Below are 25,504 nucleotides of genomic sequence, written 5' to 3'. Positions count from 1 at the left end.
AGGAGTGTTCACATGAAGTCATACGAACGCACGGTTAACTCGTTCCTGACGGTTTTTGGTGACTCATCTTGTATCATCGGCATTAGATGCAACCGCAGAGGAAAATAAAATACTGGTGACTGTTTGGCCCGCAGCAGGATTTGATTGACAGCTTTCACAACTTAAACAAAGCCCCAAACAAACCAAAAAGGGCACAAGAGTTGGTTTGAACTGAACCAAAACGGATCATATTGAGTCACATGTGCTGTTTGTTTTCTTTGGTCTGAACTAATGTGAAAAGATTTCCTGTATCCTTTGGCTTAAGTGAGTTTAAGTTCACAATGATCACTGTAGATGAAAGTGAAAGATATGTTGAAAAGGTTATAGCGAAGGATTCCGTATTATACTCTCATTTTTCTAACAATCCACACCCTCGGGTCTGAATCAGCCGTGTGTTTTCAGGCATGTTTGTGCAATTCCTTCCTGAGTTGAAACAGCTTTTCTTTTTTTTTTTTTCACACCAAGTCAACAAACAGAACTAAAGGAATAAATATTCCAGCAGCACAATAAAACCTCTACAAATTTGCTTGCTATGAACATGCCCTTAAACACACCCACCTCACTAAGCTGCGTTCCCTTGCAATGAGATATAATACCTTAGTGACCCCTCGCTTTACTTTCTTTTTTTTTTTTTTTACATCTACTCCTGCAACAAAGATCACCATGGCAACGCAACAGATTTTGAGACTTACATTCTCTGCCCACGACGCTGATCGGTTCCAGGTCTTGGGGGAACGGCGTGGCTCCTGAGGACAGCTGAGGTAAGAAGGCGGTTAAGGTGAGAGCCAGGACGGCTGGCAGGACGGGTCGAGGCGAGCCGGGCGTCAGCCTCATTTTGGCAGAAGATGAGACCTCACCAGATACGCATGGCCCACGGCGGATTCACCTCCCACCTGAAATGAGACGAGTTTTCAGGATTAGGAGGGTTAGCGTATCAATCTCAAGTTTTAACAATACTACTGTGAGCAGACAATGCTAGAAGTACTACTGAAAGTTTGAGTACATCACAGTACTCCGATGCCTATAAATAACCATATTCAGTAGATACATCAAGCAGCTAAGTTCTTATTAGCATGCAATACCTTATGTCAATGCAGCAATGTGATGGAGTGAGCATTAAACATGTGTCTCTCTGCACACTTGCAGACAGACGTATAAAAACAAGGTAGATGGAGCCAGAGAGAGAGAACAAGACACACACAAGGAGGAAACAAGGAGGGGAGGGGGGGGGGCTCATTTACTGCCAGCCGCCTTTCACAAGTGACTTAGCACAATTAACCTTCGCCTACGCCAAGGACAACGCCACTCTCCACCTGTACTGACACCGGGCATTACCTTTAACCAGCATCTTTTCTTTCAAACTTCCAAGTTCATCCAAAAGAATTTGACAAAAATAATCAAAAAGGTGAAAAAGTGGCTGGTTAGCACTTTCACAACACAGCAAGAAGGCACACTAGGTTTAAATTCACTGGTTAGCTGAGGGCTTTCTAGTTGGAGTTTCCCTCCATAGCTCAAAGACACGCAAGTCAAGTGAACTGGAAACTTAAAATTATCCAGAGGAATGTGGTATTCTGTCCATTTGTGTTAGCTGTGTGATAAACAGGGAATGAAGAAGAAAAGTACACAAATGGAAAAAAAAAGTAAAATAAAAGGCAATATACTTCCACCAAGGCTGCTATTATTAGAAAAAAGTTTATATTTCTTTATCTGCATCTGAATATGCATCAAAATACAGCAAAGATTCGGGATATGCAGATCCTTTTCATTCAAGTGCGGTAGTTCACTGATTAAAAAAAACAAAACAAAAAAAAAACTTATTTGTTGCACCACAGCCAGACTTTCAATTATTGAAAATGAAATGAGCGCCAACTATCAAACAAACCAACAAAACAGGATGAAAAACAATTACTCTCCCTCATGGTAAGCATGAAAGTAAAGTATATATATATATTAATAATATGAAAACACACACTTTCACACTTTATTATACCAATTATATTTGCTGCATTTGTTGTTCTAGACACCCGGTGCCAAATACATAGACGTACACACCGTATACTTTCAGAAAAAGGTTGGCTGGTAAACAGGAAGTGATTCATTCATTTTGTTGTTCCTTAACAAGAGAGAAGAAGAATAATTACAGGAGCTACTCAGTAGGTAAAACACAAAGGCCAGTGCCAATAAAAACATACTTTTGTCAACAGGAAAGTCGAAAAAAATAAAAGATGTTACAAGAGCCCAGACTGTATTTGACAAGCACAGAAAAAACAGAACAAAACAAGCAAATAAAACAATGACAGCTTTATAACACAAGGATGTTGCAAGCTCACCTACATGAAGTCACCGGTTACTACTTACAATAAACTGTTTGACAAAAGAAACCAGAAAGTTATGATAAAAAGTTGGAGGAGTCGAGTGTGGGAAGAAATAACAGCTCTGGTCGTTGTGCAGCAGCCTGCAGAAATGTTAATTTTCACATCTGTCTGATATCTGAGAGAAGAGACAGCGACAGATGGATGGCAGAGGGATTGTCTAAACAAACTTCAAACTGCGATGACCTGTGCTGAACGCCAGCTTATTAAGGACAATGTGTCCTCCGCAGGGGTTCTTACAAGCCCTTCCCGAGTTTATGCAATGCACCGTTTGGCAATGGAGACTTGTGCCACATGGTTTTAAGTGGGAGCAGAAAATTAAGTCAACAGAGACATGAACTGTCATCAATATTGATAATAGTCTGCTTCATTTAAATGCAGGGGAGAGAGCTGCATTTAGCAATGAGGCCAAGCGATGATCATAATGCCATAAATCGAGGGGAGTGGGCGGGTGTCTGCTTGTGTTTACTTTGTGAATTACAACAGCTTGTGTGGCCAGCCTTAGGCAATATACAAGGACAATATACCTGATGGATTAGCCTCATATGCCATGATTTGGCAGTTTTTTTTTTTTGCCTTGCCGAGAAGGACAGCCATTTGAATGAACAAATGATGCTATAGTGATATTGCTCCCAGAGACAAATCCATAAGAAAAATCCCTAAAATGTCAAAAACATTCAAGGCAACCAAGAAGGTTTGAATGAATCTGGGTCATTTAAAGTCTTATATTACCCACAAAACAGCTGTTAAACACAATGCGAAGAGTCTCAATTACCAAACAATCCACGTAACTTTTCACTTTTTTTTTTGTGATGAATATGCACAGACAGTCGCACATAAACATAAGCAGCCGTGGAGGGAACGTTATATCCTTGAGAGGAAGGAAAGCATCATTTATTGACAACCTACAGGGTACTTAGCCAAAGGAAGGCAGCCAGCAGAGTGTGATAATGATGCATGCAAAACAAGACAACCATAGTACAAGAGTGTATGAAAGATCAGTCATATGCACAGAAACTCAAGCTAACACTTCCACTAAAAGCCAGGCAGTCACTTGATGACTTTATCATTATCCAGAGCTGCTGCTGCTGCTGAGACGTTTTTGAAAGCTTTACCACATTTAATGGTGAAAGTAAAAGCACTTCAGCCACGAGGAACTGCACGATGACGAGACGAGAGGACGGGGTTTTGCCTCTAGGCCGTGTCAAATTCAGGATTAAAGAATTGATTTTCATAGATTACAACACTTAAGAGAACTGTGTCAAGTAGGCAGCACACTAAACACATACAGACAGAAAGTACACACCATCACTGATGCAATGCCATAAAAAAAAACTACCTCCCATGGTTGCCTGTTGCACTAGTACTGGTTAGTCCGAACTGTCATGGCCTTAAGCAACTTTCCAGATGGGTAAAAGGGGAAGTTGGCTAAGTAAGAGTAAAGGTCTGTGAGTAAAGGCCTCCGGTCAATTCCTTTAACGGTGAGGAGAAATACTCTATCAGGATCAGATCCTTCCTTGTTGTCCACCTACTTCTAAGGGCCCAAATATTTACATGGTTACAAAAAAAAATACAGTTTACAGAAATGAATCTCTATTCATAAACTGTTTGAGGGTTAAAAGTACTGAATGAGACTCCAAAAAAGGCTCATTTGAGTCATGGAGATGGCTGCCTAACAAAAAAATATGTTAATCTTACATCTGAAATACACTGCATGCATATATTCTGTTTAATATGTCATTTGTTTAGTGTGCTACATATGAAATGTCTGCCTTTGCCTATGTTTAAGCTGTGCTGTCATTTATGTAGGTATTGCTAATAAGGGACATGAATTAAGTATGTCAGGCCAAGTGGCGTCCCAGGTGCAACATCAGTTCTGTTCTTGTTTTAGACCTGCTGATAAACACTTATTAAACACAGTCTTGACATTTTAATTAGGCTCAAATATGCAATAAACAGATTATTTGACAAAAACTTAACAACACATATTAAAAAGGTAAGACTAATTTGGTTCTGTTCCAGCTCTGGCGTCGTCCTGGGAGTACAACTGGAGTAAAATGGCTACGTGACCTATTTGACCTTCTCAGGTACAAATGGATGCAGCAGAAACACAGATGCTGTCGCTGAGCTGCCATATTTACCTCCCATGTTAATGTGTCAACAATGCGAACTCCCCTGTTGAATTCTTTCTTAATTTAACCTCACACACAGTCTAATCGGTTAATGATTTTCTCTGACGTCTGACGAGAGATCGGACGGCTGATGAGCTGACAGGTGTCGACCGCTTATCCCGTCCCATGTTTGCTCTCTGTGTTCTAAGGGGTTTGGACGGCAGGGCTTGGATCATTTTGTTTTTAATGAACTGGACTCGTTAAGCCATCTGGGAGACATTGGCAGTTGGCCCTCTTTGGGTGATAGGGGTTTCTGGGACACTGGAGCGCTCCATTGATTATCTGACATTCATTTGGATTAAGTAATAGCGCCACATCTGTGAAGACGTATCCTCATAGGATTTTGGAGTCCCGAGGCCTTTTACTGGGTTAATGCAGAAATGAAACTTAAATAAGAAGAGTATCTCGGCCTTTATTGGTTGGCACGGATGGAGGCGGCGGAGTTCATTTAAATTCATACATAAACTCTCGCAAGTAAATTTTTAGGTTTCACAGTCCCCGTTTGGCCGGGGATAATGGCCTCATAAAGTCACACTTAAAATCTAAATTTTATCCTCAATCAACTGCATTGCACTGTATGCACCTGTCCACTCTAGGGACTTCTATTTTCTGCCAACACCTGCTGCAACACGACTAAACCGCAAGAGCAAAAGCCTAATGCAGAAATCACCCTCTAATATTCCCAGACCTCCACCAGTGCTTCAGTGGCAGTGAGGCTAATCCACTCGTTTTTTTTTTTGATAGTCACAGAATAGAGCACACTTCTCATACCTCCCACCTCTGTGCACTTGGATATCTCAGAGCCTCTTGGCTGTGGACATTTTTAAGCCCCGCCATACTCGACTCTTGACATGTTTGTGGTACACACTGGCCTGCATAATGAGTGAGTATATCCCCTCGGTCTCCCTCCATCATTTCAGACACAATTAGCTACATTAGCCCTTGCTCTCTGCAGACCATTGCAAAACAGATTCCTATGTTGGACGGCATCATTACACTATAATGATGGCGACCAGATAATAAGGTAGGTTGAGGACACAATGGTGAAGTTTACTATGACTGTATTAAAGCAACAGAGATCATATTGAATGAGACAAACATGGGTTGTAGAATAAACCAAGAAGGTAATAATGTTATAGAATTCCTAATAATCAACATATGAAGTACTATGGTGGTTATGGAGCTTATAAATACATGAGTTGACATTAACGTCAACTAATGATCTGCTTCATACTTCAAACGACTTGCTTCAATAACACATACTCTTCCTAAGTGTGTTGTAAAGATATCTTTACAGAAGCTCGTACCTTTAAAGCGGCCGTGTACAACGCCACATATTGAAAAATGAAATAATGTGAGAATTCTGATGACTAAAAATTAATTTTCCATTAGCATTAGGAAATAACAGGGTGTCAAGTTGTCAAGCTTTTCTTTGCTTTGCCAGGCCAGTATAAAAACCTGTCTGATGATTTGTTTGTTTTTGTCAAAACAACCTCATGGGAATTTTAATGTGACAGGAGGCAAAACAACACATGATATGAATAGTGCGTGGTGAGACAAACGTTTCGTTGTTAAGGCCTGAGCCAACATATTGTCCCCCCCCCCCCCCCGAACTCCTTTTGGAAGGTTCATCAGACCACCGATCTCATTGCAGTCCCATGACACGAATCACACAGCACATTGCCGTCTGCACAGAGCTCGTTTCTCTTCCCAGAGTTCACTGCACAAACACTCATAGTTGACATTCTCACATAGAAGATGATGTAAGAAACAACATTTCTTGAGGGAGGTAAATATACTAGTTACATCAATATTGTTTCCACAAAAAAAAAAAACCATCAGCTTAAGACACTTTTGTCTCTTTGCTGAAATTCTTCCCCCCCTTTTTACCCGGCAGTTATTTCAACTCTGCACTCAACCCTCTCAGACAGGAGAAACTTTGCTAATTAGATTTCCAATGGCTAACCACGTAGACGTCGCCGCGGCAAATTGGAATTGGGATCAAGGAGCATTGGGCAATAATTGAGAGAACAACCCCCATAGGACACAGAGGTGGATGCTGTGGGCTAGTTTTCAGACGGGTGTTACAAGTGGCGCAAATGAGTTCATTCTAGTGTAGTTACAACCGAGCTCCAATTAAGAATGCCTTTAAAAAGATCACTATAGTTTATCAAGATCTGTAGTCTTTAGAGCTGCCTGTGGCGCTTTTGGTTTTTTTTTTTTTTAATCCAGAGTATGCTGAAATGATAAGGGTTCAACATTTAGATCAAGAAGTTAATTTTACATTTCTACCTTGATGAGCTTCTAATAAAAATGCTCATTAAATGTTCTTTCAAAACACTGTCAGACCTTTTCTATGACAGTGTTTCTTTTCTATACTAAAGATATGGTTTAAAAAAAAAATCATTGCTTGTTTGTGTGGAAATTGTTTGATGATATGAGTACAGTACACCTGTAAACCCACATGCATAAACAGTGTGAGTAGCTTTCTAACATTATTTGGCGCCTTCCTTTCATCCTTAAATCAGACGCAGAGTTTAGACTTCTAGCGTTACCTGTCGCCTGACCGGGCAGACGCTGTGTATTAACACTTGACACAGCTGAGACATCGAAACTGGGCTGTTGAATACAAACATGTCAGATGAAGGAGCTCGGGGGATTTCGGTATACTTCAAAAGGCCCTGCAGTTGCAAAAAAAAAAAAAAAAAAACAGAATGGCTCAGGGGGATCCTGCAGCAACATTTTAAAAAGTCCATTAGCATCTCTAGTCAAAGTGGAGTGATGGCTGGCTTCTTGCCTTTTACCAAGAATAGAAAATCAATGGTCCCCACAGTCTTTTAGCTCTTGAATTAGTATGTCGGTAAAATGTAGTCTCATCCTCATAGTGTCTGCATTGTGGCATGGCAGGGAGAGGGCAAGATGGCATCCAAGATGAGATCTGTCTGTCAGAGGAGGTTGGGACCTCCTTGCCATCAATGCCACTCAGCTTGCTCCCAGAGGAACGCCGCCTTAACCTCAGCGCCCACAGAGTTAAGACAAGTGACGGGTTGTCCTGTCGCGGAGGCCATCGATTGTCACCCCGTGTCAGACTACTCTACTCTGTCCTCATCAAAGAATCCCCACAGATTAGAGCTCGGGTTTATACTTGAGCTTCCGTGAACGATCTTTAGAGGATTGATGTCAAAGTAAAACCAAACTGACAGCGAGAGCACACAAAAGTTGTGGAAATTAGAAATTCAGCCCTGAACTGATATGACACACGCTATCAGTTGTGAGAGCGAGGATACAGATATCGGTGTCTCAGTGTACACCTAGAATTCAGTGGAAATCGTTGGCTAACACCCACTGATTTGTGGGTAGCACTCTCGGAAAAATAAAGCACCACTGCCTCCAGTCGGGCCTACTCTCAGGACTTCTTTCTACAGAGGGCGAGTTGGCCAGACTTCAGAGGGATCTATGCAGGACTCAGACAGTGAGACAGCTCTCTGATCGATCTGAAAAACCGCTGCAGGCATCATCCATCGTCTTCATGTCTATTTGCAATGGGTGAAAAAAAAAAAAGCCCAGAGGGCTATCAGTGGAAGAAGGATCAGGCTTGCACCAGTGGAACACTCTTCATCCGTCTGCCTGCTGTTAATTATTTAGATTCATCTTCAGAGAGGCCTATAATTCCCTGACTATTCTGTGCTCCCCTGTCAGTCAGGATCCACCTTCAATCTTCTGGGGTCCTTATGACATTTTCAAACGAGTCGCACCTCAGGTCACCTAATCAAACAGATCAGTTTAAAATATGCTGGGCGGCATTTCTGCGAACCCATCTGCCTCATCTCTCCTTCTCTTCTTCATACATAAAAATGAATGTTAACTACCCCCCCCCCCCCCTTCTCCTCTCAATCTCTCTGTCATCAATAATTCACAATGTTATTGAGAAACACTACCTGAACCCTGTATTGACAGAAATCCAAGCACTGTCATTCTCTCAAGGGCGTCATAATTGGATACCCCCAGAGGCTACTGCCGCGAAATGCAGAGCAAGAGGGGAAAGCAGGCTGAGTGTTGTTGTTGTTTTCTGTATTTTGTGTGTTTCCATTTTTACCTCTCTATTTCAGGGATTCCAATCTGACCCGACAGTCGGAGTCAGCCAACTTATCGACTCGAGCGCAATCCCTCGGTTACGTTTAGGAGGGTGGGTGGGAGAGAAAATGTGAGTATCCTAACTTTAACTGTAACAGGAATGACTAAGCGAAGGGCAAGTGTGTTATTTCATTACTTGGCATCTACTTGATAAAACTATATGAAATTTAAAAAATCAACATCACATAATCACATGTCATGCAGCTCTAATCCCCGAGAAAAATGAGACACAGCAGCCAAATTTTCTGTGGAATTAAATATGTCAGCAAGGATGATATTTACAAAGCGATGAATAATATATAGTGAAAAGGTATTTCCAAGACACAGTTTCCGAAAATAAAACCCCCTGTATAGTGATAATCTGTATGCACGACATAGACATACAGCACTCTGATGCTGTACACTGACAGTAAAACAATGGAGGAAGTGGCTGATATGAAACAGCAAAGAGCAGATATAATCTCCTGTCACGGCACACTTTACACACTATTGTGCTGCCTGGGCCTGTCATGATTCCTGCAGAACTGCTGACCCCTACAAGGGCACAAAGAGAGGAACAAGCAAGCAGGATGTAGCAGATATTCAAGAGTCCAAAAAAAAAAAAAAAACCCCCCTAAAAATAAAGTGTTTTAATATATTGAGTGTGGAAAGATAGGAGAGAGGAAAAGTGGATCTTTCTTGTTGCCAGGAGATGGATATTAAAACCGAACCAAAGCTAAGAGACCGCTGTCGGTTTAGGCTCTGAGTCAAAGCAAAGCAGGTGGTTAAAGGCTTTGGAGATGTTTGTTAGTCTCCTGCATCCCCCCGGGTGTAGATACAAACCCAAGGGAAGGAAGGAGCACAGAGCCAAGTGGTTTCCTTCCTTTTGATCAGATTTGGTTTTGTATGAGTGCCTATACGTGTATGTGCTACTTACCGATATACCTAATTAATACTCTGATCAGGCAATGTGGAAAAGGTTTTCTAGATGCGTAGCTTGGCAAGCCCTCATACTGCTGTCAATACAAAAGCCAGAAACCACTCAAAATAAATCCTGGGAAAAAAAAAAAACAAAAAACAGCTCCTCACACATCAGCAGAGCTGTGCCAGACTGGCCACAATGACAACAACTATTAGATGTGATGTATAGTTGTCTAAAAGCCAACTGACCTTATAACTAACCTTGAAGTGCAAGTGGGAAGCTTATCGTGCTTTTGACGCTGTTACCTGCGCCTCAGCTTGACTGCCAAAATAAAGTAACAGTATGGAGTGTAGGAGGGCTTTTACACAGATAATATCATACAACAGGAACAGGCGACATATCAAATAAGAAAGCAGAGCAGTGAAGACTCCCAAAAGGGAAGGGAGCTTGATCTTGTAATACACTGTGGCTGATCAGATATACAGTACATACCGTATTGAATCAGCCAGGCCGATATATCAGCTGTTAATAGCTTATTGAAGATGTATCATGTTGGTGTATGTCGGCTAGTGGATAACAAGAATTTGCAGTATAGAAATGCCAAATTGTGTTTGGTCTAATTTATAAACAGTGTCGCCATTACATCATTTGTCCACCAGAGGGCACTAACAATTTGATTTTTCAGTTAAATATCCTGCCTGGTATGTGTCTTGGTCTTAATTAAAAGAAAGAAAAAAGAAACAATAAAAAAACCTAAGGGATCTGTATCAAGATTGTCGTTTATGTTTTGTGCTTATGTTTTTAGAAATGTCTATTGGCTGATAGATCGTCATCAGAAACTCCCAAATATCGGCATCTACGTCCTATTGGGCCCAAACTTAAGCTTTATGGCACGTACTCGTGTAGTTGTCTCCTGACTAGATCCTTGCTTGTGTTGTATCAGTCTCATATGTACGTCGCTTTGGATAAAAGTATCTGCTAAATGAAAAATGTAAATGTAAATATCGAAATCAGCGTTGGCCTCAAAAAATCCAGTATCGGCCGTGTAAGTGCTGTAAGTGCACAGAAAGCTTTAAAAGGGTCAAAGCAAAAGCTCTCTGACAAAAGATGTAAAAAAAAACTAGAAAAGACCTCGCAGAGCACCTCTTCATAGCTTTCATTTACATTTGACTCAATCCGAACCAATTAATACAAACCCTGCACAGGTGATACAATGAGTGGAAACACATGTAACTTTCTCTTTGCGGTTACCTCGGATGCTTCGGCTGAGGACCGCCACTTTGAGGACTTCATGGTGGCTTTGTGTCCATTCACTCAGCGGCACACACAAAAAAAAAAAGAAGTGAGACTTCTCTATTAACACAGAGGCTCTTTGATCTCTATCTCCCCTGTGGTACCAATTAGCTTGCTGCACCGTTTGCATTTCAAAACTCTGCGCTTCCTATTTTGAAAGATGTCCTGCATGAATTATCAATCTACCGGAACTTTTATTCCCTCTCGACGGAAAAGCGAATCATGAGTGACATATCTGTAAAGTTTGGCGCATTCAAACGAGGGAACTTTATGAGCGCTGAAGGGATGAGATACCTGGTTTTCCCCCCGCACTGATCGCTGCTGCCTTCAAGCTGTGTGAAAATCTTTCATTTCGCTATGATGCAATGAGGAGGCCTCCTACTTAATTCTGTTAGTCTCGACAAAAGAAGAGGTCCCAGTTTCAAGAGTGCCAAACCAGAGCTTTCTACTAAAAAGATAAACACACAAAGGCAAGAGTAGTTGAGAATTGATCAAAGGGAGATAAATAGCTGTGAAGATTCTTCCACTGCCTTTATCCCTTGTTAGCAGAGGCAATCACACAGCCGTCACCCAGAAGATCCATCCCTGTCACATTACCACAATGAGATTATAAAAAAAGAGAGGGAGGGGGGGAAGAAAAGCTACCAAGGGAACGTGTGACAAAAAGTACATTCGGTGAATTTCAGTTGAACAAGAACAAAAGCAGTGAGCCCTGCTTTTATAAATGAATGATTTTTGCAATCTGAGTGGTCGATGCTCATGAAGGGAAATATAAATCAAGGGTAAGAGTGAAGCTTCGCAAGGAGAGAGCCTCGCAAAGATAATGGCATCATCATGCCTGTGTGGTTCGCTGTTCCTGGTAAGATTAAACACTTCATCATTGTCTTTGGGACAAACAGTCTCTGCACGCCGAGCATGCATCCAATTATTAGACGCCTTTTCCACTCAAACCCAACATCCACGCGTCAGCTTCATCACACACACCAGAAGCTCTAAGAGGAGAGATGAAAAGAGACAGCGGTCTTATCAGGACACAGCTACCTTTCAGGGTAGTAGCCCACAGTGGCAGCTGACCTCACTTTTATTACCGTTGTCTCACACTGATGATATCATCTAAACACATACTGAAAGACCTGGGAGCTTTCAAGCTCAGTTTATCTCATTTTATGGCTCTAACAACTCTGTCTCTCCCAAGAAAAGTCAATGGCCACAGGCGATCGTACGACGAGAGCGGTGTGGCTCTTCTTACCTCATTCAAAGGCGACGCCGTGTCATGAAACGTGGCGAGGAAGGCGGTGGGAGCGGTGCCCATGAAACGGGAGGGACGGGACATGAAGGGTGACAGTAGGGAAGACAGTAAATCTAAATGAGGAAGAGGATGGGGAGGTGTGGGGGTGGGGGGGATGACGGCGTCTCACAGCTCACTGGTCTGGAATCAGTCAGACAATCAATTCCACCACTCAGTTTCAGACTGGCACGTCCTGCTTCGACAGCACTGAGCGTCACAAGCGTCAACAGTGCTGAATTACTTTCATGATGAGCCAAAGTAGTCAAATGAGATGAATATATGATGATCCATGAAACACAGTGCTCTTAAACTAACCCTTGTGTTAGGAAAGCCTGTATTTAGCTATCAGGGAACTGCCAAATTGTAGGGCTGGTTGATACATCAGTATCCGTATTTGTCAGCTGGCAGAAGTGTCAAAAATATGTTAAAAGCAGAGTAGAAAAATGGCGGCATGATAGTTTGTCCACTGGTGAGCACTGAGTTTTAAGGGTTTTTTTTCCCAGACTATAAAATATCCAGCTAAACATATGTGTTAGTCACAATTCATTGGATATATGTTAACATAAATAATAAAGATTTCCCACTATTGTTAGCAGATGTTTTCAAATTCTCAAATATCTGTTGCTATGGACAACTTTCCTAACAACAAACTGAGCATTACAGAACATCCTCCAGTTGTTCAGACAGGACATCAGAATGCAACGAAGCAGAGTCATCTGTTGGATCGAACTCTGTTTTCTTTCATGAAATGATCCGTTGCTCTGCAGTTAGTATTAATCCCACGGTGAAACTTTTTCAGGGTGTAGTACATACTGTTTATCCAGATAATATCTGACTAATGTCCCTCTGCACTTTGGGTAGTCTCACTTGTGTAAATACATATAAACACACAAAGTAAAAGTATTTCATGTGAAGCGCTGACACTACCTGTGTGTGTTTCTTTTCAAGTTACTTAGCGAGAGACGACCGGCGGAGGCCAGCAGATGGGTTCTTTTTGATAGGATTAGCCAATGTTTTCTGGAGAGCTAAGCAGTGTGTGGTGACTGCAACCTAAATATTAAACTGAATGATTTAACGGAAAATATATATGTTTACATGAAAGTGTCGTCTTTGAGTCTTTGCTACAGCGTTGGATTTTAACCTGGCATTGCTTACACTTCACAACTTTTCAGGTTGTTCAAACAATCTCGATACAACAAGCTCATAGACGTTTATGCTTGTACTTACGCTGGGAGAGTTCTGGTTCAGCTGTGAATGGAGCGTCAAGGTAAAGGGACAGTTGTGAATTATTTTCTATAGAGGCAGTTAAATCTAAAGCAACACGACTCCCGAGTTGAAAAAGCAAACGACTGTTAGATGAACCATCCGGAAGAGACCTAAATGATATCTGACAGATATAATCCAATTTAATTTCCTCGGCGGCGTCAGGGTGCAGTAGTCATTGTTGTCCATTGTTATTCTGCCAACGTTGCACCTTTTACCCTCTCGGCAGCACTGAAGTGTTGCTAAGTCAATGTTGGCTGCTTGTGTTCTTGCTTCTTTCCATCTAATGTGTCCGAGTTGTGTGTTGAAGCACAGCCCGGATCTCGGTTTAGATAATGTTGCCTTTCCAGCACTTAAGAAGGATAATCTCTTACGTCTGTCTAAATCCCCAACAGTCATTAGAGGCGGCAGGGCCTGCTTAGAAGTCCATCTAATTAGGGCTCAAATCGTCCTTCCCTTTCTTACGATATGAAGATCATTGCGTTGGAGTATTTGGGTTACTTCTACCTTGACTTGAGCAACTACTGAACTCGTCTTTATTGAAAGCTTGAGATTGTGATTTAGGATTATAAAAAAGTAGATATCACATAAGAAGCTTGCCTTAATAGATCAATGTTTCCCTCTGAACCGTTAAATATAAGCAATACGCTGTCTAATCATTTGAAAATCCATGTTTCCTTGTCAGATTCTTCTTTTTAAGTTTCTTAAAATGCACGAGTCCTTGTGCAAAGCTCCGTGTCACCCCGCAAATAAAAAAAACAAAACTTCATAGAGGAAGATCAAAGCGGCGCATGTAGTATTTTTTCTGACGACTGCAGTCATCGTTCCTGAGCCGAAGCGTTCCACTCATCTGCATTTTAGGTTTTTTTTTTTAAGAGATGAGTGACGCAGACACAAAGAGAATAAAAGAAGTTGTGAATAGAACCGATTCACGCTGGGAGGGCTGGGAAAAAAAAAAAAAAAAAAAGATGGACAGGAAGAAATAAGACAGAAGAAGAAAAACAAAAGCTTTCTTTTTGCCAGCAGACTTACCGCCGACTCTGATTCTATTCTTCTGCGCCTCCTCCTCCTCTACTCGGCCTTCATCTTTCCAATAGGTTTGACCGAGCGGCTATAATAATAGGAAAGCGAGGGGACAAACGGGGGCCATCTATAATGGGGCTACATACTGGCGTGAGCATGCTGTTGAGCCTGGGTGGCGGTGTCATTAAGTGTGAGTGCGTGATAAATGCACTCTGCTTGTCGGATTTGAGATTCTCATTAGTCTGTGTTCAGGAGGAGACCTGGGGCCATTACTCTTGTGGCTGCCTTGACAAGAGGCTGAATGTGTCTGTGTATAAGAGCGAGAGAAAGCGTGTTGCTGCTGTTGGGATGCTTGCATACAGAGAGGCGTTTTAGAGGCACCCTCTGACAGTTTTTTAGCTCTTATGCAACAGCTGGTTGTATTGATAACATGACTCGGCAGTCTCGATAGCATGCAGTAGTCATGACTTGTATATGTGATGTATGTGAATGGGAAATTCCCAATTAATGTGTCTGAATTTTGTATTTATGCAATATAAGCTTGTTGGTGGCCATTGCTGTCTTGGTATGAATATCAGAATTTGTATATTCTGCTTTTTGACAGGTTTTGTCAAGTTAGAAGAGGAAAACTGAAGGTTGAATGAAATATAACAGAAGTATTTGCATGCAGAAGTTCATTGGTCTCCAGTTGTTTCCATTTGAATTGGACGCCCAAGCATTTCCTGTCTCTGAGGCGTCATGACGACAAATGAAAACAAAAAACCTTACATGCAGCAGTAAATGTTTCATCACGTTAGTGCCTGAAATTATTACTGTGCAGTGATAAAAAATGTTGCCGCTGCTGTCTTTTGTTAAGTTCAGGAATAGCTGCTGTTCGCCATATTGCAAGTACTATAAACATGTAAAACCGTCACCTTCAAGAGGAAGTGGAAACCATGTTTTTCTTAATGGATCCAGAATTCTAATATGTTTAGAAATTATTCATATCAGCATTCTAGGACTTACTATTTAATAACCCGACTCTCTTGGAGCTGTACTTTGAGACTACAGCCGACAACAAACCACCGCTTTGCTATGTCACGCTAATCATACCTCTTACTTTATTCCTTCCTAGCAACCTTAACTGAAATGACACCCACACCACAACAATCCTTTCAGCCTCCCTGCCAAGTTCTTACGCAGTTAGCCATTATTTATGTACAGCTTTCCAAGTGAACTGTGGCTGCCAAGAGGTTTGTGACACAAAGCCTCTACGGGGGGAAAAAAAACAAGGAAACAAGCTGTGCAACATAAGCGTTGTGTGAAAATGTATATTTAAGCTGTCTGTGTGTCTGACTGACACAATGGGACTCGCTATCTTTTTAAAATGTGTGATAGCTGTATGTACACAGGAAACGTATTCCTTTGTCCACAGGCGCTATGTGACAGTGTCAGATTTTCACCACTGTTCCTTTCAGCTGCAGCGGTAGTAGGTAGCCCACATGCCGGCCCGGCCCGCTCCGCCTGCCTCCCCTGTGTCAGCGGCGGTTACAGTCGTCTGGACGTCTGGCCCGATCGATACTCAGAGACAAGCATCTGCCTTGGTCTCCTGTTACCGCGCCTCTGCCCTCGTGGCCTTCTCAAGACCGTGCCGCAGACAGCCATGTGCTGCTGGCTCATATCAGCGTCGGGGCTTATCACAGAACAGCACAGGAAATGTGATGCCACGTAGGGCGGCCACTGACACTTTAATTTGTCACTGGTGATAGGGTTTGTCAAACTATTCCTGGAGTTCATCAGCCACCTGGCCTTATTTTGCTCACTCGGCGGATGACTTTTTCAGCCCTCTTGAGAAATACTCCACCAGAATGACCTTGATGCTCAATCGCTGCATATTTTTCATTATGTCCAAGCCTCTGCGGAGCGGGTGCCATGTTGTTTTTCCCCCAATTCAAGACTACGTGGTGGTTACTGATGAACCTGTGTGAGAGCTATATAAAAAAAAAAAAAACGCTTTCAATAATTGTCTCCAAAAAGACCGGCGATGAGATCATACAAAGGTGTAAAAACTAGAAAGATGAAAAGCCCGCAACCTCAAAAGCCAAACTGAGAAGGGGGATACAAGCTTTCAGGTAATTCCACATAGACTGGAGAGAAAAACAAACAGAGAAAAAGAAAGAGAGAGAGAGAGAGAGAGAGAGAGAGAGAGAGAGAGAGAGAGAGAGGCAGACAGGAGGAACTCTTGGTGGTTGAAGGACTCCTGTGACTGTAAAATTTTGGAGAAATTTGCACATGGTAATTCAAGCAAAACAAAAAAAAAAAAACAGTTCTGTATCCAAAGGGACTATGAGAGGGTTGCAGGTTATAATACATTTGCATTATTTGTGAAGCATTAGTGCTCACATACAGTATTTACACTATGTTTTCTATGATGCCATAGTTTGTTAGGAGTATCTATTTCTGATTTAAGACATATTTATCAGTAGTAGACATGATCTTAAAGGTTATTTGTACATGTACATGCAAAAATCTTCATATTCTATACCGTTTATAACCACCGCTAACATAAAAGAAGATTTTGGTGTTTAATATCGTCCATCAAGCTGATAAAAGCCAGATTTTATTGAGAGTTAAGATGCTGTTCTTTGTTAACTTGCTGCAATAGCGCCTTGAAATAAATCAGAAAGTTTAACGCAGAAGCAAGAAAGCAATAAAAAAAAAGAAGTCCTGCCTGGACTCTGTGCGTGAGGAAGAACATTTGCAATTTATCGGTTTAATGTTTGCTTATGTAAGTGTTTGACAAAGTATCGTATATCATAGCACACACCCAGGACTCATAAACACTTACTCTCTTCAGTGTACACTGTTAAACTGTGTGGAGCTCTTTTGGTGCCCTGAATTTTTAAACTTTGTGGCCTGTGGTTTGGCTGCTATCCAAATCAAAACAATGTGAGTTTTTTTTTTCAGCATTTTCTTCTTCCAGCAGAAATAAAGAAAAACAAGAGACTTTAAAAAAAAAGAAGAAGATGCTGTAAATATCCGTACCATTTATAGCAACACCTGGGCACGATAACAGACGCTCGGCTTCTCCAAACAGGTGCTGGCGTATTTACAACCAGAAGAAGAACACAAATCTGTTACCGACTTGCTCATTTGTTACCTTGTAAGGTGTTTTTAAATACATTTACAAATTAATCTAACACTATGATTAAAAGTGTATGCTCAAACATTTGACTAATAACATGAATAACAATTTGAATGCAAGTGCTGGTATTCACAAACATTTCTCCACAAGAACAATGAGCCAGATTCCCCCTTTTTTTTTTTAATCTGTGTGATTTCATTTCCTTGCTTCTGCCTCAGTAATTTGGAACTGCAGATGTCTTCTCTCTATGCTTAAGCCCTTCGGCCATATGCCATCGCCACCCTGACCGTGACACACTGGGTTGTTTTTTTTTTTTTAATCAGTCTTCTCGATGACGGAGCACATTCTGTCATTTAAACACAAGCCTTTGAGGCTTGCTAGAAGCCTCTCTCGCCTCCCAGTCTTCTTTTTTTTTTTTTTTTTTTTGGCTGCTGATCGCTACATGGCTTATGACGGCTACATCCACTGCTGCATTGGGGAAAAAAACAAACAATACTCACTGTTAGGATAAAGAAAAGACCCTGAAGTCTATCATTTGATGAAATTGTCCCCCTTTAGTTGCACTTAATTTGTTTCTGGACCTCGTTGCAGACAAAGATAACACTTGTAAAGCTGTTGATGCTACAAACGAGCTATAGCCACTAATCTAAAGCTAACTGGTGACTGGAAGGATAAGCATTGGAGACCAGACTGGAATCTACCTGATTTGGCACAAAAACAAACAAAAAAAGAAAATCCCAGTTTCACTTAGGCAAGCACGTGCAGTGAGACAATGTCATGCTGACAAGTGCAAACAGCCAAAAGCTAAAAAACAGATCCTTTTTTTTTTTTTTTCAACTCAAGCAGCTATTTTGGATCCCAGCCAAGTGTCCAAATAGATCAATTTTAATGTGCGCAGGAGTTATCTGAAGGGTGAAACTGACAGAACTTTAACAGGCAAATATATGAACTTTATTATAATTGAATTAATTGGGTTTTGCCCTCAAAGTAAACATTATTCAATAGCGTAGAACATTATCATAAATTAAGCTTAATTCCAACCAATTCTAAAATAAGATTCGCTATCTTTTGACCTTTTTACGTGTCGTTTAAGACAAAAAATGTATTAAACTGTTGACCCTTTGGCTCATTTGAATTGTAATTATAAACAGCCTTGAGTCGGCTTTGGAGGGCTTCCTGACTTTCACCTCAACTTCCTAGTGATCCCCCGTCCTCATTATCCAAATTTACTAAACGTTTCAGAAGTGCACGCGGGGATGAAATTGCCTAGGGGAAGACGGATTTAAGGTTAAAGTAAAGCACACATCCGCGGCGGCTGAATCTTGTTCCTGACACAAAAGTTTAGGGTGAGTGGCGTGCAATAGGTGCTGCAGCCATGTTTGCTGACATTGTAGAAGCAGTTATGCTCTTTTTTTTTTCTTCCCATTACGGAGGAGATGATTTATTTAAACTCGGCTGCAGATTTGTTTTTGCACTCCATGTTCTGGGAGCTTTTTTTTTTTTTTTGTTTCTCTATGAATATGGCAAATGTGAACACTTGTCCTGGTTATGGGGAGTTAAGGCCTGCAGATTGTTTGTGCTGACAGTGAAAGAGCTGTTATCACAAAACGGAGGGCTGTTTTTCTCCTCACAGCTTGCTGTCTCTCTCTCTCTCTCTCTGCTCGAGCGCAGACACGCAAATGCATTTATGTGTGTCCTTGTAACAAACTGGCTGCTGTCCAGCATCTCGGAGAGTCTGATAGCGTGTGGACATCTCATAAAACATTGCATGCTGTGCGAGAGGTTTGTACTTTTTTTTTTTTTTTTTTTTTTTGCTAAGCAGGCTAGTTTAACGAGCGCCGAGAAGTTGCATCACTTAAGCTTTCCCACGTGAGGGTAATTAGCCGTTGATAAGCATGAAAGTCAGCAACAAAGTTTCGTTTGAAGTCCGAATGTTAGTCTGAAAGGCACGTTTCAGAGGAAAGTCGATTTGCTTCTCTCTGTAGTTATAAAGCTCATCAGATCGCTGCTGAATATCAGCTCAAATGGTGATCAATAACAAAATTATTCTCTTCATTGCTTGAGAGGAAAAAAATCCTCAAAAAGAGAGGGGAGGGGGAGGGGGGTTAAGCATCTGAGAACTTTGCTCTAATGTTTTCCCAGTTTTCTCCATGTATCTTTTATGTTTGCTGTGGCAGCCTGAGGGAGGTGAAGGAAGCATCACGACTCCCACTCGGATGACTCCGCAGATGCCTGTTAGGAAGGCAGGGAATATATATCACACATCTGCTGATCGATATCCCCCTGCTTAGGACTCGCAGGTTGGCTGAATATTAAGCAACCGTGGGAAAGTTATCCTGTCACGTTCCAGGTGGGGAGAGATAAAGCCGGCAATTATTTCATCCTTCCGCCCACAGAGCTAATGCAGGTTTTTAATGAAAAGAGAATCTAATCAATTAAAACACCCCCCCACCCTCCCCCTCCCCTTCATTTGAAAACCTGTACTTTTATAGTTAAGTCAATTTGGAACCATAATCGACTAGCAGACTGGTTTCACTGAAAGAGCTGGTGATGTTCATTTATGAGTATAATTTGTTGTTAACATGGCTCAGTATTCAAAACATATCAGTTACCCGAGACTGATGTGGAAACCTAAAACCTTTTAGTTGCAGATGTTGGCTTCCTGCCTGCGGATTGTCACTTTGGTGAGCTACGGGAGAGTTTTTCACGCTATGAGTAAGACAGATCCACATGTGCATAACTATAACTATTCACCACTGTTCCCAGGAGCTGCACTGGTGGTCCAGTGAGACATGAAATACAAGAGAAAGTCCAGCTTGAGTAACAGATCCATGAGCCTGAAGGCTTACCAGAAGAGTTTATAATAGTCTATTCAGTAGTAATCTACCAGGAATGCACACTTGAATGAATGAGTTTGATTGGCCAATGAAGCGTCTTGTGGGATGATGCTGACTTGTGTTTTGGCTTAAGTTGAGCCATGTTCACTGTTACCGGACAGGAAATAAAGCAAACTGACATTCATCAATCGGACATGCTGCTTACTCCAAAGGGTCAAGAGAGTCGACATCAACAAGTGCTTTTGTTTTTTGCCCTTTAACAAAGTTTGTCTCTTCATGTTTCATCCAGAATCAGCTTTTATTCTGTCCTTGAGTCCTTGTATGTTTACACATACAAGGACTCTGACTGGTTTCAGGTGACTCTCAATGTTCTTCTAACCCGACGCACCAGATGGTTTATTACACAGAACCATCTGAGAAGTCGTCCATGGAAACTGGTTGGAAAAGGGCGGGCACTTTACTAACCAACGACTTAGAAGGTGATTGGATGAACCATCTGTCTATTCCCGTTTTACTTTGACAGGCAGCTGGATTTGCAACGCCGATTGGTCCGAACCACTGGTGCTTCAGACACAAGCGCCTAACTTGAAGCCTGACAGGATGGATTCAGCAAATCCAGCTGCCTCGCAAGATAAATGTTCTTCCACACCGTTAAAAGAACAATGTTTAGGCAGATACACATGAACATACAGCCAAAACAAGGAGTAAACACTGACATATCACTATTACATAAACAGGGACACAATGGTGAACATTTTTTCCCTTTCAATGAGATGTTCCCTCTTGAAGCTCCACATGATTTAACCTAAAACTGGTGTATTTTTAAAGATCCAGCCCGATGCAGCTGTAAAGGAAATGCAATTAGGGAACGTTTTCACATCCCAGGGACACAGCCTAATGAGCAACGCAAGTCCTATCAGACAAACTATGATCTTACCAGAAGTCATGTTACACTGAAAAACACCCATGGGGATTTTTTAGTCAAGCTGTAGCAAAAACCTCATGGGTAAACATTGTGAAGACAGCGAGCTCTGTAAATAGAACCACCGCCTGGCTGACATGTACAGCACGTCAGCGATGGCATGTGTGTCTATAGTAGGCCATGTGTTATGGCTGGTGAGTCCCACCAGTCTACCATTAGTCTGAGTCTCTGTCTCTCTGTCAAAATCCCTCAGCATCCCTTCACCTCTCCAAGCGGAGCCAAGCAGTGAGCCTCTTGACAGTCTCGCGAGCGCCTCCGCTGCACACATCATTGATACTAATGGGGACGGAAAGGCTGGTGTAGGGTGGCATGTATGTCAGAGTTTGCTGGTGTACTGTATGTGTGTTTGCACGTATGGGTGGGGGGGGGGGGGGGGTAACCAAAGTCAGGATTACAACAAATGGAGCATGTGTGGTTGCTCTCTTGCAGCACTGAGATCGGTCCGTGTCACTGCAGCAAATGGCATGACAACCGGTCTCCTCCCCGTCACCATCTGCCTCCTGTGTGCCAATTTGTCACAGCACATCCAAGTGTGGCCATGCCCTCATTTAACATTGAGCAAGAGCACAACTCAGGGAGGAGGAAGAACAGGAGGAAGGAAAAAAAAAAAAAAAAAAAAAAAAAGGAAAGAAGGAGAAAATAAGGGCACCGACAAAGACTGCAGCCCTCGGGGCGAACAGCGAGAGAGGTCAACCGGAGTTTATCAGAGGGCAAAGACAAGAAATATACGCAGGGGTGCGGTGGGAAGGGGAGGGGGGTTGGGGGGGGCTTCCTGGTGACTCAGCTGGCTCATGTGCAAAACCACATACCTGCAAAACCCTCAGGTTCAAATCTGGACCAGGACCTTTGTCGCATGTCTCTCTGCCAATCTTTCCTTGTGTGAGCTCTTACAAAAAAAAAAAGGTAGAAATGCCAAAAGACTTTATCTAAAATTAATCATTAAAAAAAAAAAAAATATGGAGACAGCTGCATTCTCAGTGTGGCACTGCTTTGAAGGAATGTTTTTTTTTTTTTTTTTTTTAATTGGGTAGCTAAAAAGACAGGTGCTAAAACTAGATTCCTGTAGAGAGGTGATGGGGTGTAGAGCAATAAAAAAAATAATACATGAGATTGGTAAAATATACGACTGAGTGTCAATTGCTCTCATTATGCAGGAATGAGAGTTTAGCTCGTATTCTTGGAAATCTGAGCAAACTTTTGGTTTCGTATACAAAGATTTTCCTTGTTTTGTTTTTTTTCTGTAAAGCATGTGGGCCGCGAGCGCACAATCATACATCCGAACTATGCATAAATCTATAGCAACACAGTGGCAGCATTGTCGAGAGAGTGGGTGACGAGATATGAAAGTTATGCCACTCCGTCTCTCTTTCTGCCTCCGTCCTCTCTCTCTCTCTCTCTCTCTCTCTCGCTCGCTCACATTTTTTGGCGTGATAATACCTCCATTCAACTCGGCGGTCTGATCATGTTTCACGCCTGTGCACCGGCATTGACTGCCGTTCTGTCCCGTTTCACCCCCGTCGATACGGCTTTGTGTCATCGATAATGACAGGCAGGAAACGGCTGTCCACGTCGGGGGGGGGGGGGGGGGCCCTGATGCCACCGCCGTGCCAACCCAACATCTCCTTCCTATATAGTCAACCTTCACGCCAAACCATCGTGTGCTGTTTCCCCCGCTGTCAGTGGAGAGCGGTGTGAGAGCGGTGGGCTTCTATTCACTTTGACTGACACTCGGTGGTCCACAATGGCCCCCGCGTCGCATGTATACACGGGCAGCCAAAAGGGGGGATCACAGCACAATAGTGGTGCTTTGAAAAGGGGGGGGGGGTAGAATAGAGAGATGATCCGGTGTGAGCCTTCGTACTGTCAAATTGTTACAAATAAGAGCTCCTGGGGACAAAAGCTCGCTGCTAGCCCCGCAAAAACAATGTGTTTGTGTAATATAAAGCCTTTCAACGTGTTTATTTGACTACCTGTGTGTGTGTGTGTGTGTGTGTGTGTGAGGCAGAGCTGTGATTGAAAGCTCTCGAGAGTCTTTTCGCCACTTTGGAAGAACACTTCAAAACGCTCCGGCTTATACAATCAGGTATGGGTGTAATAGGGGGGAGGAGGGGGGAGGCCATTAACTGGCAGACGGTTTTCTCTCCATTACTGTGGACAATCTGAGCCTCGCAGGGTGTGAACTTGAAATTATAGCGCACAAATATGTCATTATTTCCTACATCTTAACAAGCTGTGTGGAATTTTTACCATTTTATTGTGCGAATGTGTATAAAAAATGAGCACACACACACACACACACACACACACACACACACACACACACACACACACACACACACAGACACACATACTGAGGAGGAATGTTAGAATGAACATTAAACACTAAAAGCTTTGGTCGAGATATTGTGATATCAGCTACATTGTGTTAGTAAGTTAACGGTAACATGAAAGGCAAAAAGATCGAAACATGAAGAGGCTGTTGCAAGGCAAGTTGCCGTCAATATGAAATAAATCATTTTGAAATGGAGTAAAAGAGATTCAACAAACACTATGAAATGCTATTATGCCTCTTGAAAATCAATTAGAGAGATTTCTGTATTTGTGTGTTTGTCTGTGCTCTTCTCACTGGTTTGAAGTGGTCTGTGTTGGAAAAAGGTGATGCCATGAGTCTGATTGTTGGTTTGCTTGCTAATGTTAGTGAGAAATTGTTGCTGTCGATCAAAGAAATTAGATTATTATAGAGAAATAGGTAGAAATGACACCAAGTTCAGGCTTTAAACCAGCTGGTGATGTTCTTCTCACTGGTTTTTTGTGTGTGTCGAGTGTTTTTGCTTTCCCAAAAAAACCACAAGGAGGGAAATACTACAGAACAGTCAGAGCTGGGAGCATTTAAAGTGCAAAAGGAGGAAACAGGAGTAAAAACAGAACTTACAGTCAGGGTTTTTGTTACGTGCAATGATCCGCAGCTCCCTCCAACTTCTCTTACGCAATGACCTCAGCTGGAGGGGATGTAGGAGGCGGGGTTTTTGAAGATGATGAGGGGGCGGCGGTTGGTGGGGCAACAGGGGTGAAAACCCCCCCTGTGAGGTTGAACCCTCTCAAAACGTTCAGTCTTCAACAAACTTCCTGTGAGAGCAAAATACAGAAAACAAAAACAATGAGAAGGGACAACAAGACAAGAGGGACAGCTGCGCTCTAAACAGGAAAAAAAAAAAACCTTCAGGGGTTTGTCTCTTTTGCTTAAAACAGGGCCGCTGACCTACGGAGGCCCCCCGTGGAGAGGGGCTCTATGTCCTCTTAGTGTAATCTCCTCAGTCACTCTGCTGTCATAACATCACTGCTAACACAAGCAGGGAGGCCGTAAATAGAGCCAGATGTGCTGGGTTACAGTTGCAACGTGGCGACGATAAGAAAAAAAAAGAGCCAAAGAGCTTTATGAATGTTGAAGAAACTTTTACTCCATCAATACTGTGAAAATATGCTGAAATATATACAGAAATGATATCAAAGTGTGTGTTAAAGTCCCTCTGCAAATATAGACGAGCAATGAGTTTATGATTATTCAGCTCTCGTGTCCAAACCTCCACCCACAATCTTTCTGTAAAAATACACCAGGTGTCGGCTATTTTACTGCCGACCGAACCACCATGTGGTTTAACAAACCCACGCTGATGATAAAAGTGTGGGCTTTTCACCCTAAACTTGTTTTCATAACCGACAATATGGAAGAAATATTGTGCAGAATAGCAGAACTGATGTACCTGTTATGAAGCAAAAACAATGCAGATTCCTTGAAAAAAAAAAAAAAGAGCAAGAAAAGTGAGCTAGAAAGCTGCTCACTTAAGTTTCTGACACATCTTAACCAACAACTTCTTTTAAAGCTACCTCGGTTCCCCCCCGCTTCACCCATGTCAACAGTTTTCCTCAAAGGCTTCTCAGGAGCTTATCATTCATCAGGTTTTTTTTTCTCACACAATATATTTTTGGACTTTTCAGGACTTAAAAACTTTCTTGGTTCGCCTGAAGCTTGTCTCCGCTCTCAAGAGACTCATTCATGCGGCACAGCTGGGGTTTAAA

The 25,504-nt window shown here is 42.1% G+C and overlaps 1 protein-coding gene across 3 annotated transcripts in view; it reads right to left on the bottom strand.

Annotated features, from left to right (window-relative positions):
* Positions 1-25,504, bottom strand: part of sema6cb (semaphorin 6Cb) — a 165,219-nt gene that overhangs the window by 69,456 nt on the left and 70,259 nt on the right. For 2 of the 3 annotated variants that reach the window (XM_067600560.1, XM_067600562.1), the window contains exons 3-4: positions 24,360-24,553; positions 732-932 (exon numbers count right to left, since the gene is read on the bottom strand). In XM_067600560.1, coding sequence (XP_067456661.1) covers positions 732-873 — 142 coding nt within the window. In that variant the 5' untranslated portion in view covers positions 874-932; positions 24,360-24,553. The remainder of the gene's footprint in view (positions 1-731; positions 933-24,359; positions 24,554-25,504) is intronic. The other variant, XM_067600561.1, reaches the window with a different exon arrangement.

The sequence above is a fragment of the Thunnus thynnus genome, chromosome 10 (assembly GCF_963924715.1).
Source record: "Thunnus thynnus chromosome 10, fThuThy2.1, whole genome shotgun sequence".
NCBI lineage: Eukaryota > Metazoa > Chordata > Actinopteri > Scombriformes > Scombridae > Thunnus > Thunnus thynnus.
This window is presented reverse-complemented; position numbering and strand designations above follow the sequence as displayed.